At 44.4% G+C, this 15488-nt stretch overlaps 1 protein-coding gene across 4 annotated transcripts in view; it reads right to left on the bottom strand.

Annotated features, from left to right (window-relative positions):
- CPEB4 (cytoplasmic polyadenylation element binding protein 4) overlaps positions 1-15488 on the bottom strand; it is a 205063-nt gene that overhangs the window by 162881 nt on the left and 26694 nt on the right. For all 4 annotated transcript variants that reach the window (XM_039484365.1, XM_039484367.1, XM_039484363.1 and 1 more), the window contains 2 exons: positions 4760-4877; positions 4421-4481 (listed from right to left, as the gene is read on the bottom strand). In XM_039484365.1, coding sequence (XP_039340299.1) covers positions 4421-4471 — 51 coding nt within the window. In that variant the 5' untranslated portion in view covers positions 4472-4481; positions 4760-4877. The remainder of the gene's footprint in view (positions 1-4420; positions 4482-4759; positions 4878-15488) is intronic.

The raw sequence follows: 15488 nt of genomic DNA on the forward strand, positions 1-15488 counted from the left end.
TTTATATTATAACCCCTTAGAAATATGTTTCTTTACCAGTGGTTGCCAGCAGGGTTTTTTGTATGTCCGCTCCATTACACATGTACACAAACTGGTTTATTATTGTAGGGTTGCTCATGAGCGCTTGGCCGCAGATATCAGTTCCTACCAGTAGGCTTGCTGCTTGGCTTCACACATGGATTTGCTGTAGAAAAGTTGTTTGTAGCAAGTGAGTGCTAGGCTGTTCATACTGCATTGTTATTGTAGGGATGCTTCTGACTATGAGGGCTCCACATACAGTAACTCCTCACTTAACGTTGTGTTATGTTCCTGAAAAATGCAACTTTAAGCAAAACGATGTTAAGCGAATCCAATTTCCCCATAAGAATTAATGTAAATGGGGAGAGGGGGGTTAGGTTTCAGGGAAATTTTTTTCACCAGACAAAAGACTATATTATATACACATATATATATATATATATATATATATATATATATATATATATATATATATATATATATATATATACACACACACACACAGTATAAGTTTTAAACAAACAATTTAAAACTGTACACAGCAATGATGATTGTGAAGCTTGGTTGAGGCGGTGAAGTCAGAAGGTGGAAGAGAGTGGGATATTTCCTAGGGAATGCCTTACTGCTAAATGATGAACTAGCACTGGGCTGAGCCCTCAAGGGTTAACACATTGTTGTTAATGTAGCCTCACACTCTACAAGGCAGCACAAATGGCGGGAGGGGAGACAGCATGGCAGACGGAGACACACACCCTGTGTGTGAGAGAGATGCGCATTGCCCCTTTAAGTACGATGACCCCACTCTAAGTACACTGCCTTTTTAAGTAGATCAGCAAGTTGAGACAGCAGCTGCTGCCAGCAAGCTCCCTCCATCCTGAGCCCTGTCGTGTCCCCCTCCCCACCCCAAGCTCTATGGAGATGAGGTAAGCAGGGGGCAGGAGCAGGGGGGAGGGGGACACCCTGACATTAGCCCCCGCTCCTCCCCTGCACAGCAAGCAGGAGGCTCCCAGGAGCAGCTCCAAGGCAGAGGGCAGGAGCAGCACATGGCAGTGGGGGGAGGGACAGCTGAACTGCCAGCAATTGATAGCCTGCTGGGCAGCTGCAACACAGGGAACTTAGGGGAGCGGGGAGCTGATAGGGGGGCTGCTGATCCACCCTGGTTCTAAGCCCCTTACCAACTAGCTCCAACGGGCTGCTCTCTCTGCAAGCAGTGGACAAAGCAGGCGGCTGCCAAACAACGTTATCGGGGAGCATTGCGCAACTTTAAACTAGCATGTTCTCTAATTGATCAGCAACCTAACAACGAAACAACAACGTTAACCGGGGCGACTTTAAGTGAGGAGTTACTGTATTGGCTTGTTGTTAAAGGGTTGCTTCTTGATGGGCTGTGCACATTGATTTGTTACTGTAAGGTTTCATCTGATTCCTTATGAGGACTGGGCTGCTGGAGATGATTATTCTTATTTTTATTGTAAACAGAGCATTCCAGTATTTCTTCTGACAGCCTGACTATTAAAAAACAGCATGATCTTAGTAAGAAGGGTTAAGAAAGAAAACTAAAAAACCACAGGACAAATTTTGGGCTGGGCAAGCTTAAAAATATTCCTTTAAAGATAAAACAGATATCACCCCTCCCCCTGTCTCAGACCTTCCACTGGAACACAAAAGACTTTTTGCACCAGGAAGGCTTCCCTTAAATCACAGCATTAACTTAAAGCTTCCCAACAATCCAGCACTGAAATTAGCTTCTTGTTCCAAATCTAACTGCCCTGTTCCTGCCCTGAGAGCACCTGATTGGAATGTGATTGCACTTCCGTGCCATGCATTCAAAACCAGTGCACTTGCCTGCTTGCTTCAGCAGTTTTTGGTAAAGTTCAGTGGAGTTCTCTGGCTTTGAAACATAATTGCCTGACTGCAGTAGGGACTCCAGTCTCCAAAGGCGCAAAAAAAAAAAAAAAAGAAAAAAAAATAACAACAGAGAAAGAGTGGGTGTGGGGTAGACAGCTGAGATTAGCACATTTCAGACACTGGATGCAATCTTTTGGGGGGGTACAAGGGGGAAAAGGCCTGTTTTTCAGCACTGCTAGTGAACTGGAAGGTTAAAACAAGAAAACAAACTCGAAATGAAAGATTACATAAGAAAATATACACACCCAGACACAAAGGAGTCAAGAGCTGGGGGAACCATTTAATCAGAGCCCTAATGGTTCCATAAGTTATTATGCTTGAACTTCAAAACAAGAAATATTCATTTACAGTTAGAGGTTTGCAAATTAGGGTCAGGCAGGTTCATATTTTTTAACTGCTCTCACTTCCACCTCCGTGTTGTTTCTCCTTGCTTTAAATACCTTATTGCTTTCTCTGTGGGCCAAATTCATCCCTGAGGTAACTTGACTGAAGTCAGTGAATTTGATCCTATAAGCCTCCTCTGTACGGATGCCTCTTATAAACTGCAGGAAAAAATAGATTTCTGCCTGACCTGTCACATGTCTTTGTAGGTCTGACTGTCTGTGTGTTCAATCTTCCAGCCATAGTAACCCAATTTCCTGAAAATCAAACTGTATGCTACTCCCTGTTTCAGACATTACTGCTGTCAACAGCAGCTAGTGCAGATAGTAGGGAACCAGCCCTCCTAATTCCAGAGGGATTAGTGTCCACAGTTTCAGACAGAAGCAGGATGTATGATGGTGGAGTGATTTAATATGCAGCTGGATTTTCACAAACTAGTTTGACTCTGCATGACTGAACAACCAGGATGAAAACTGCGTGGTTCAGAAATTCAGTAAAACATCACTGGAAGTCAAAGCAGAGGCTTGTACCTGTTTATTCACACAGTATATTGAAATCATTTGTAGATTTGTGAACATAGTACAAACCTGATTATTCAAACATCAGTTACCTGAAACAGGGTCATGTCCTCTACAATCGGTCAGTGTCATTGAAAGTTCCTATGATTGTCCAAAACCTTGATCATTCAATGTGTCCTCTGGCATTTGGATCTCTGAATCTCTATTATCTATGTACAATGTGCGTGCAGCACAGCACTACAGGGAGAGACTGTTTCCCATACCCTAGGCCAGAGCCCTGGTGCTAATATAGTTAAATTGACTGGATAGTGGTATATGCAGGGTCGGCTCTAGACCCCAGCGCACCAAGCACGCGCTTCAGGCGGCATTTTGCCGGGAGGGCGGCAGGCGGCTCCCGCGGACCTTCCGCAGTCATGCCTGCGGATGCTCCACCGGAGCCGCGGGACCAGTGGACCATCCGCAGGCACGTCTGCAAGAGGTCCCCCAGAGCCGCGGGACCGGCGTGCTTGGGGCGGCCAAATTCCAAGAGCCGCCCCTGGGTATATGCTTGACCCCTTCATAACAAAGGGTGTACAAAACAGTTGGTCAGAATCCCAGAACAGAGGGAATTAAATAGGCCCAGTAAGTATCTGGCTACATGTTGCATGGCTGGGAATGTGACGTGCACATCACCTGCCATTACTGAGAGTGAATATGACAAATGGAGACTAATGGTACAATACATACATAATATGTGTGTGTATACACTGTAAATATATATATACACACACACACACATGCACCTCTACCCCGACATAACACTGTCCTCAGGAGCCAAAAAATCTTACTACATTATAGGTGAAACTGTGTTATATCGAACTTGCTTTGATTCGCTAGAGTGCGCAGCCCCTCTTTCCCCCCCAGAGCACTGCTTTACCACATTATATCCGAATTTATGTTATATGTGAGGATATACTGTCCCCTTAATGTGCACACACAACCCCCACCTTAGCAGTGGGTTTTATGCATAGGTATCAAGAGAAGAATAACCTCACTTAGTATAGACATACCAGATATAAATATACATATCATTTTGCTATATTGTATTGGCTTTGACTTTTTCTCTCTACCTGGGGAAAACCAAAGTCAGGAGAGTTGAATTTTTATGGTAGATGCTCTGGGTTTTTTTTCATACTACAAGTCCTTTCAAATAACTGCTCAGTGCCTTTGAGATTGTAATATTTCTCAGAGAGTTTGTGGGTAAGCATAATATATGAGTCATACTATGAGGGCTGATGGCAGAAGAGATTATATTTGCACTGTATATAATGCTAATATATGTGCATGTCTGTGTAGTAGTGTTTTACATTTATATAGCACCTTTCATCCTGAAAAACCCCAGAGCCCTTCAAACACCTTGGAAATGCAGCCATTTCTAGGTGGAGAACACAGAAAGGTGAAGGTAGTAGCTGAAATTTTGGCCAAGCACACCAGTGAACAAATTCTAGTCTTCCAAAAAAGTGTCAGAGAACATGATTTTTAAGAGCTTGTTCACAAGACACACACACACCCACACACACCCCTGCCTAAAAAGATAAAGAGTTGCGTGACCTTACCTGGATTTTGGCCTTGCAGTCTTGGCAGTGAAATCGTGTTACTGAAGCCATCCCTCCAGACCTATCAGGAACAAATGAAATGGGCATTGCACAGAGGATCTAAAAAGAACTGAGGAAAATTCTTTACCCCAGCCTAGTATCTTGGTGTGGAGTGATACATAGCCACTCCACTCCCTCTTCTTCAATCTCTGTGTGCACCCATTACTTGGGTGATTTACATCTGCAGATCTATGTAGTGGTAAATCTATTAATCGTCTACCCCTAACATGCTACCAAACACTTCCATATAGAGTCCTAGTCTGTTCTTCACCCCACGCCCCCAACTGCACGCACACATACACGATGTTCAGCGGGACCAGTTCCGTTCTGCTGCATTTATGGCCTCCAATTCCAGCAGAGGCATTTGTCCTCCGAGTTGTTGATTGTCAGGAGACTTAGCCCTGCATCATGTCATGTTCTGAAAGAGATCATCACAAGCCATAAGGACTAGTACTCTGGGAGCAAGGGATTGGGCGTATTACATGAAAGCTTAAATTCCGCAGTAACTGACGGGGTCATCACAGAAGGGCTGTTATAGCCAGTACCAACCACAAGCAACTCAATCTCAGCCCTGGCCCAGACAGAGCCGGATGGCATCTAGCACAGCTTTTGAAAACTGTCTCAGCAGGTTATGAACTGGATTTCAGGTAGGTACCAAGTCTGATATGACTGGGAGGTTTCCTCAATCCAAGCCAACCAGAGTGATTGTTTGATGCAGAGCCTCATGCACCACACCAGGAATCCAGAGGCGGCCTTGCCAGACCATTTTGCAAACTGGTTAGGGGGTTTGCTGTCTGTTCCATTAGCTCTTAATGAAACAGAAGAGATATCTATTGACATCCCATTTTAGAGGGCAATGAGATAAACTCCATTAAAATGGCATCTAGGTTGCCAGGGGACAAGTTAGAAAGGCATTACGTAGCCTGGCAGTAAAGGAAACAGAGTCCCTAAAAATAAATCACACTAAAGCATATGCAGTCACTGCTAGGACACCTGAAGTTTGCACATATGGTCGCTCCACTGGGAAAGGCCTTTCTGCTGCAGGCGTGCAAATCAAAGAGCTTGCATCTCATTATCAAGACTGGGGAGGCATCAGTCAGGGCTGAAATGAAATGGCTAAGATTCCCACGACACTGTAATGGGGTGACAGTTTGGCAGCTTCAGCAGCATGCAAGTCTGATTGACCTGTATCTTTCACAGATGTGGCAGTGCTAACGGCGTGGGTGTTTACTTTCCAAGATGAGGGTATCTTGGCCTGTGGCATGGAGCCAAAGGTCCCAGGATCAACTCTCCAGATTGTAGAGGGTTTATTTGGAATTCTTCCTGATACAACCACAATACTTTTTGGTTCCAGCAATGGCAATCTGAGGAGGAGGTGAGGAAGGCTCCAGAAGGAGGCACTTTCTCCAGATCATGCAACAAGGCCTAATTGTTACTCAGTCCACATGACCTACATTATAGCCCCTCAGAGATTTTTTTGTTCCCAGATGGTTGCTGTTGACCCTATCCTTTAGAAGCAATAAAAGAGGGTGTCTGGTTTGTATGATACTAGCCTAATGTTTCTTCCTCTCGTCCCTCACCACCATTCATCCCAAGGGGCCCCACTTCAGGTTCAGTAATATCAGAACACGTGCAAAATCCCATCCTTCTTGAGGAAACCTGGCAGTAGAATATGCCTGATCTGCTCAAGAGAATCTCTCCTCAGTATTTAAATAGTGTGAGGTCAACAATGTTTCCTTAGTGTGGGCCAGATCCTGTCTCATTCATGCCAACGTACATCTAGAATAACTTCACTGAAATCAATGGAGTTGCTATACTATCTACCTACTTACCAATCTACATGGTGCCCATCACCTTGAAATTAGAATAGTTCCCAAGTATTTAAAAATAACGATGCTCTTGATTTACAGCAATAAACTACAACTGAGATCTGGACCTGGCCCAATGTTTTTAGTTTATTCCATAGGAAATGAAAGGAGATTGGCACATCTACGGCTTTTAGGAGACACACATGCTCTGAGGCTTCCTAATAAGGATTGTGGGAGTTTTGAAGGGATGCTAGTCAAAATGTAATGAAATGAATGCTTCTCGGGACTGATTAACGTATAGCTTGTGCCACACAAAAACACAAAACAGATTTATAACTCACTTGGCTGGATACTCCCTTTCAGATATACACCCTTAGCTTCTGACTGAACTCTTGGGGGATCTCTTTATCATTCTCTCTTCCCTCACCCTCTCTGTTATGCTGTGTATGGTTTTGTTTTCAAGTCCCTCTTCTTCAGTGCCTTCCGTATACTGTCCCTTCTCCAAAGTCCCTCCCCTAGCTGACTCCACCTCTGGATTTCAGTCAGCTTTGCTAGCTCTAATACTAAACATACAACAATTATTCTATTATCATTATTACAATATATTTGGCTAGTTCCAGACCAATACAGTGGAAAAACAACCCAAGTCCCCCACTGCGTTGGGGGAACACTGGACTATTGCAGACTTTCGTCCCTGTCTTCTCCTCCTAAAGTACAGTACTTTAGATCCATCTGACCATGAGCCAAAAGACTTCTTCCTGTAAGTTTTCTCTATGCTAATAGTATGTCTGGAACTCCCGCACTGTAGCATTGCTAACCACCCTCTTGCCTGACTTAAAACACAGCATTAAGCAGTGTCCCACTATATCTGCTTACTGTCCATTTTGCTCCAACCTTTGATAAAAACTGACTCTATTCTGCTCATACCTTAGTCTCAAGCTTGCTTCAGACCCAGTTTCCAGTTCAGTCTATGATGGCAAGACACAGGCCTGATCTACACTGGGGGCGGGGGGGCGGGTTCGAACTAAGGTACGCAAGTTCAGCTACGCGAATAGCGTAGCTGAACTCGAAGTACCTTAGTTCGAAGTACTTACCCGTCCTCACGGCGCGGGATCGAAGTCCGCAGCTCCCCCGTTGAATCCGCCACCGCCGTTTGCGGTGGTGGAGTTCCGGAGTCGACGGGAGCGCGTTCGGAGTTCGATACATCGCGTCTAGATGAGACGCGATATATCGAACTCCGAGAAGTCGATCGCTACCCGCCGACCCAGGCGGGTAGTATGGACGTACCCACAGACAAAACCAAAAGGTAGGCAAGACTAGAAATCCACACTTCCAGAAGACCTTGCTCGAGTATTTGTTTAGTGCTGAATTTGATGGACGCTACAAGGAGCAATAGGACTATTACAGAAAGTAGCATGTGTACATCCAAAGAGGAAGATGTTAGGGGAAAAAAAATCCTTAATAGGAGTCCTGCTATTAACCAGCTATTATAGAAAATTTCACAAGTATACTTTAAAATGAGGACTGGGTTCCCCAGCTCTACAATACAACTTAATGCAGCCTTCTGGCCCATCCCACAAAGTGCTCAGCACCCTCAACTCCCACAGACTTTAATGGGAGTCAAGAGCACAGTGTGCCTTGCAGGCCTGGACCCTTCATTTCTAGAGCATCTTTCAAACACGTGGGGTCCTGAGCGCTTTACAGGTCAAGCCCGTAAAAGGTGTCGAAATGAGAGAAAACAGTGATGCAAAGTCAGGATATGGAATAAATGAAAGCTTCCAGCTCTAGGGCTAATAAAGGAGAGAGAGAAAATAAGAGGCAGAGGCAAGGGAGAAAGGAGATGCTTTGAAATGAGATTTCAAAAGACCCGGAGAGTTGATGAGGCGGAGAGATACAGGGATGGAATGTTTTGTAAAATGGATTAAGCTAGAGGAGCATAAAACATTAGAAGCAAAGACTGAGGGCAGAGGGAGGGCACTCAAGGACACTGCAGCAGAACTTTCAGGCAATATAAACCTGCATTGAACTTTCTGTTCCTAGCAGCCTTTTTTTGGATGCTATTCTGGGGGTTGCCACTTCTTTGGAGCTCGCCTGCTGGGACAAGGTCACAAGTGGCAACTCTGCAATGCCTGTGTGGCAGTGTGATATGGTGCAGCTTCCTTAAATGGCACTGATGACGCTGGACACACTATTGTTTGGCGGATACTGAGACCCTTCACATCCCACAAGCTGGGCTACCAAGTGGCAACTCAGATTGTGTGAAATTCAGCAGCTTCCCTTTGCAAGGGATTAGGCCAACAGTTCAGTTGGTTCCAATCCAGGCACTGTTCAGTGATCTGCCCCACTCTCAAAACTCCCCTGAACTGGGCTTTGAGTCTAGGGTGCAAACAAACCTCAAATCAAATCTCAGGCAACACTGATCCAGACCCATACAATGATTATGGGTTCACTGGAAAGGCTAAAGAATATTATGGAACTTTTCCACAATACAGTGTGTCTCATCAATGTGCACTGGGTGTGTGTGTGTGTGTGTAGTGTGCCTGTGCAGTGTGTATGAGCATAGTGCACATGAGCAGTGTTTGTATGCAGCATGTGTACATGCAGTGTGTATATGTGGAGTGTGCACAAGCAGTATATAAAAGCAGCGTGTGTTTTCTTCCCAGGGATTGGGATCAAGAGGAGGGTGGAGGAGAAAGGAAGCAGAGAAGGTGCAGAAGGGTTATGGCTGAGGCAGACCTGTGCCCACAGGGGCCACTGAATCAGAGGTGCAATGCAGGACAATCCTCAGGGTTGCCCTAGTCTTGTGCTGCATCAGGTCCTGCAGCCCCTGAACAGGGGAAATGCAAGCTACCTGCCCTCGATTGGCCCCAGTGAGAGCAAGGTAGGCATCAAACCCTGCCATTTGTATTTGGTAGTGTTTTTATATACATGTTGCACAGATATAAATGACAACATAAAGTGCCAGGCAGAACAGAATCAGACATGAACTAAATATATTACATTTCCTGTAGCAGTAAAGGCGGAACACTTGTTTTATAACCACGTGGTGGCGTTTTAAAGTCTCTACCTTTCACCGAGTGTTCAGAGATGCCCTGTGAGAGGTGGGCTGGGGGAAATCCAGACTCAGCAGTTTTTTTTGCTGAACCCTTGTACTGCGGGTGAGGGATGTGTTCCACGCTGGAGTTCCTGTTGCTTTGGCTCTTGGAGGTGCTGCACACATGGTTTTTGTCTCTCCAGAAAAGATCTAAAAGCTAAGTAAAGCCCAGATTGTTAAAGTTATTTAGGCACCTAACTCCCATTGAAATCAATGGAAGTTAGGTGCCTAAATACCTTTAAGAATCTGGGCCATAAAGCCATTTTTTGGAGAAGGATAAGCAGTTCCTCTGCAGCAATCTGTTGTGGTCTGAGGGCTGGAGAAAAGGAAGGTAGATTGCTGTACAGGTTTCTGGCAGCAACCTTGCTACATGATACCTAGGCCAGACTACACACAGACTCCAGGATAAAAAAGCACCAGGTGGGTTTATACCAAAGATGTCATCATGTCTGATGGATGGGATAGAGAGGGCTGCTTTCTCCAACAAGAACAGCCATAAAGACAATGGGACAGATTCCGCCCTCCCCTCCTTCCACTCTGGTCCACCAAAAGAGCTGGAAAGTCAACCTATCCAGCTACCCAGGAGATTCCCCTACACAGACAGCATTCACAGGTGCCAAAGAGCTGGCTTAGCATACGTCACAGCCAGGTAGGAGTGTGACCAGAGAAAAGAGGACATGGCCAAAGCACTTGTGCGCCCTGGTTATTCCCAAGCGCTCAAAAGGCTGTAGTGTAAATTAAACCTTGGATAACCAGGTGTAAATTAATTTGGGCTTTGGGTTGTTCTCACTTAGGCTGAGGACAAGAGCTGCCATAGGAACGGCCATACTGGGTCAGACCAATGGTCTATTTAGCCCAGTATCCTGTCTGCCGACATTTGCCATTGGTTCCTAACATTCTGTTGGCTTTTTTGTCTGCTGCTGAGAAAATGTTTGCAGAGAATTATCCACGGTGACTTGAACATTTCTTTCTTGAGTGGTAACACCTAATTTAGACCCCATCATTTTGTATGTATAGTTTGGATTATATTTTCCAATGTGCATTACTTTGCATTTAGCAATGCTGAATTTCATCTGCCATTTTGTTGCCCAGTCACCCAGATTTTGAGATCCCTCTGTAACTCTTCACAGTCAGCTTTGGACTTAACTATCTTGAGTAATTTAATATCATCTGCAAACTTTGCCACCTCACTGTTTACCTCTTGTTCCAGATCATTTATGAATATATAGAACAGCACTGGTCCCATGAGGGACCCCACTAATTACCCCTCTCCACTGTGAAAATTGACCATTTCTTCGGACCCTTTGTTTCCTATCATTTTACCAGTTACTGACCCATGAGAGGACCTTCCTGCTCATCCCATGACTGACTACTTTGCTTAGAAGCCTTTGGTCAGGGATCTTCTCAAAGGCTTTCTGAAAGTCCAGGTATACTATATCCTCTGGATCACCATTGTCAATGTTTGTTGACCCCCTCAATACCTAATAGATTGGTAAAGCATGATTTCCCTTTACAAAAACCATGTTGACTCTTCCCCAATAATATCATGTTCATCTGTGTCTCTGATAATTCTGCACTTTACTATAGTTTCAACTAATTTGCCTGGTACTAAAGTTAGGCCCACTGGCCTGTAATTGCCAGGATCGCCTCTGGAGCCTTTTTTAAAAATCAGCACTACATTTGCTATCCACCAGTCATCTGGTACAGAAGCTGATTTAAGCAACAGGTTACATACCACAGTTAGTAGTTCTGCAATTTCAGATCTGAGTTCCTTCAGAACTCTTGGGTGAATACCATCTGATCCTGGTGACTTATTACTGTTTAGTTTATCAATTTGTTCCAAAACCTCATTCATGGACACCTCAGTCTAGGACAGTTCCTCAGATCTGCCATCTGAAAAGAATAGCTCCATGTGGGAATCTCCCTCACATCCACTGAGGTGAAGCCTGATGCAGAGAATGCAGTTAGCTTCTCCGCAACGGTCTTAGCTTCCTTAAGTAGTCCAATAGCACCTTGATTGCCCAGTGGCCCCACTGACTGTTTGGTAGGCTTCCAGCATCTGATGTACTTTAAAAAAATTGCTGTCCGTATTTGTCTTTTGGTAGTTGCTCTTCAAATACTTTTTTGGCCTACCTAATCACACTTTTATCCATGACTCGCCAGAGTTTATGTTCCTTTCTATTTTCCTCAGTAGGATTTAACTTCCAATTTTTAAAAGATGCCTTTTTGCCTCTGACTGCCTCTTTTTCTCTGTTGTTTAGCCATGGTGGCATTTTTTGGTCCTTTTATTGTTTTATTTTTTATTTGGGGTATACATATAGGGTATACGTATAGTTTGAGCTTCTTACAGTGTTTTTTAAAAAGTTTCCATGTAGCTTGCAGGCATTTCACTCTTGTCACTGTTCCTTTTCATTTCTGTTTAACTAGCCTCCTCATTTTTGTGAAATTCCCCTTTTTGAAGTTAAATGCTACTGTGGTGGGTTTCTTTGATATTCCCCCCCCCCCCACAAGGATGTTAAATATAATTACTTTATGGTTGCTATTATTGATTGGTTCACCTTTTGGACCAGGTTCTGTGCTCCACTTAGGACTAAACTAAGAATTGCCACTCCCCTTGTGGGTTCCATGACTAGCTGCTCCAAGAAGCAGGCATTAAGGGTTTAGAATTTTTATCTCTGCATCCCATCTGAGGTGACATGTGCCCAGTCAATATAGGAATAGTTGAAATCCCCCATTATTATTGAGTTTTCCGTTTCCTCTCTAATTTCCCTGGGCACTTCACAGTCACCATCACCATCCTGGTCACTAGTATATTCCTGCTGATATACTCTTATTATTCAAGCATGGAATTTCTTTCCATAGAGATTCTACAGTATTGTTTGATTCATTTAATATTTTTATTATATGACTCTATGCTTTCTTTCACATATAGTGCCTCTCCCCCACCAGCACGACGTACTATGCCACTCTTTTTCATTTGACTGTGTCTCTTCAGTTCCTACCTGTACTTTATGAACTTCTATCCTCTCCTCTTTACTAGGATATAGAGCAGGGATCGGCAACCTTTGGCGTGTGGCTCACCAGGGTAAGCACCCTTGCAGGCCGGGCCAGTTTGTTTACCTGCCGCATCCGCAGGTTCAGCCGATTGCGGCTCCCACTGGCCGCGGTTCACCGCTCAAGGCCAATGGGGGCGGTGGGAAGCGGCGGCCAGTACATTCCTCAGCCCGCGCCGCTTTCCAGCCAGTGAGAAACAGCGAACCGTGGCCAGCAGGAGCCACGATCGGCCGAACCTGCGGACGCGGCAGGTAAACAAACTGGCCAGGGCCGCCAGGGTGCTTACACTGGCAAGCTGCATGCCAAAGGTTACCGAACCCTGATACAGAGTATCCCCTTTAATAAATCCTCCCCTAAGGGATGTGTCTATCCGAACCATGTGCTCCGTTGCATCTGTCGGCCTTTCCCCAGCGCTTAGTTTAAAAACTCCTCTACAACCTTTTAATTGTAAATGCCTGCAGTCTGGTTCCATTTTGGTTCTAGTCTGCAGCCAGACCGAGAATCCAAGATCTGTTAGGGTGGTGTTCAAATGCCTTTGTTCTCCCTTGCAATCCACGTCTCACTGAACACAATTCAGATTCAGCTCAGAATCTGGGCAAGTACGCTTCCTCCTAAGCATATTGCATGCAGTTCTCCATCAAACTTCACCCTCTTGCATGGCTGAACCTATTTTGCTGAAATGATAAATCCATCTTTTGGAAAAGACTAAGCAAAACCATTTCAGACTAAAAAGAGGATTTTGAGAAAGACGTGATCAGATAAAAGCAGAGGTAATAATGGAAACCTTTACTGAACCCTAATTATAGCATCTGTAAGCCATGAACATGGCAATTATTACACAGCAAATATTTACTTTACTGTAATAGTATATCTACTGTCCGTGGTTTCTGCATCACAGAGACAAATACAGAATAAAGAAACATTTTCACCATGCAAGGAAGTAGAAAAATGTTGAGTCTTACAGCTATATCATGTCCATGCATTTGATTCCCTGCTTCTAGGTGTTAGTCAGTTCTCCAACTTACCACATGCCCAGTCCTGCATTCCCTGTGCACCTAATTCTTCTATTAACTTCAGTGCACAAAGAATGTATTATTGGGCCTCAGAACTCACAAAGCTCAAGGCAGCTTCCTTGAGCAACTGCTCATTAGTAACTCCCTGGAAGCCTGAAACTGAAATCTGCTTCCTTACTGAAACAGATAGGCTGGCTCATGAGCACTAAGCTCGACACACAGTTTTATGATCGTGGGGCTGCTCATGAACATTAAGATGTGCGCACTGGTTCGTTTTGTAGGGTTGTTCGAGTACTGGGTGACTGCCACTGATTTTTTTTTTTAAAAGGCATTGAAGCATTTATTAAAAATACACACATATAAAGAAATACCTGGACTTTGCAAATAGATAAAGGGGCAAATAATCAAATTAAATCCCAGACTGTCTTGGTACTGTCTCTTTAATTCATCCTGAGCCTTGTGACACAGACTATTTAATTTTAAAAAAAATCTAGGAGCTGGTGGTCAGAAACCTGATGAGATGAATATTCACATCAGGGTGTTGTTTTTTACATGACACAGCTACCATTAAAGTGCCAAGTTCCAGAGTGCAAAGGCAAACAGAAAACCTTTGAGAAACTCAAATTCCTAAGCAGGCCTCTTGTTAATGGCCACCTTACAGATCTCTAAAACATGCCAAGAGCTAATATCCAGCTGCATTCTCTATTCTCAAACTTCTTCTACAGCAGGGAATTTGGGGGAATTTTTGCCATGGTTACTAACAGGCTTGCAGCTGAAGCAGTGTCAGCAACCTTGGGAAGATGTGGGTATGAACATGCCTGTATGTGAATGTGGATTCACTTTGAATGTATGTTAGTGAGCATTTGTATGGAGTAGAGTTGTGCCAGCATACAAGAGCATATGTGTGCAAGTGAATATTTCTGTATGAGGCGAGTGCATGTGGATGCGTTGTACATTTGTGCAAGAACACTTGCATTGGAATGTGCCAGAGGATGTGAGTAACAGTGACCCTGTGTGACTGCATGCATGTGAGGACAAGTGTTTGGGTGCACAAGAAATTATGTGGGTGTGATGGTGCCTATGGCGGGGTGGCAGTTCAGACCACAGACCCGTCACTGGGCTGGGGCAAGCAAGGAAAAGGTAGCTGCTACCGAAGTAATACTGTGAAGGCTTCCTTCAAACAAAATTTATCTTCCAGGGCTGCTGGAGTTTAGTCTGGTGTGAACAACTCACTCCTCTGAGTCCCATCACAGCCAATACAGCTGATATTTATATTGAAAAGATCCTTTTATTGACTCTGTCCTCTCAAATAATTGATAAGCTCTTATTGCCTTCTGACCTTGATGGTCCTTATCCCAGCTGTTCCTAGTGTTTGGTCCCTCCCCAGCCCATCTGACAATTCACTGCACTAAAACAGGTGGTGTTTGTGGGGGAAACAGGGGCAGGGGCTTGATTTCTGCAGCAAGAACGCAGAACTGCTGGCAACTATGGGAAGGGGAACGCTGCTGAACAAATATCACCCACGCACGTTATTATTTACCTCTGTGTGTCTCACTGTCTTCCCTTGCTATTTCTTCTCCTCCCCTTTCCCTCTCTCCTTCATCACTGCCTTCTCTTTTCTTAAGGCCTAATCCAGCACCCCCTGGAGTTAATAGGGATCTTCCATCGATTGCCATAGACTTTGGATCCTTTCTTCTTCACCTCACTCCCTCTCCCTCCCCTCAAACCATAAGAATATAAAATACAAATGGTCTCCATTCAGCTAGAGTGTATGAGTGAGGAGTCATTAAAGCAAGGAGCTGAATGAAGGGTATATGCCACCCCCTGGGAAGGTCCTGAAGCAGCTGTTAACTCTGTCCTCCTCCTCCATGTTCATCTGTCAAGTCAGAAGGGTAAATGTGATTTATTTTAGGATTAAATGTTGTATTATAGTCTTTGTAAAGCACCCAGAGCTTGGCAGACACGTTCTATACCAGCAATACATACATCAGTATATGATTCATTCCTGAGGCTTGATGGTTTACTCCACACCCTGTTAGTTTCTTTGGGGATTTTCTAGA

Source organism: Mauremys reevesii, linkage group 8 (genome assembly GCF_016161935.1).
Source record: "Mauremys reevesii isolate NIE-2019 linkage group 8, ASM1616193v1, whole genome shotgun sequence".
Classification (NCBI taxonomy): Eukaryota; Metazoa; Chordata; order Testudines; family Geoemydidae; genus Mauremys; species Mauremys reevesii.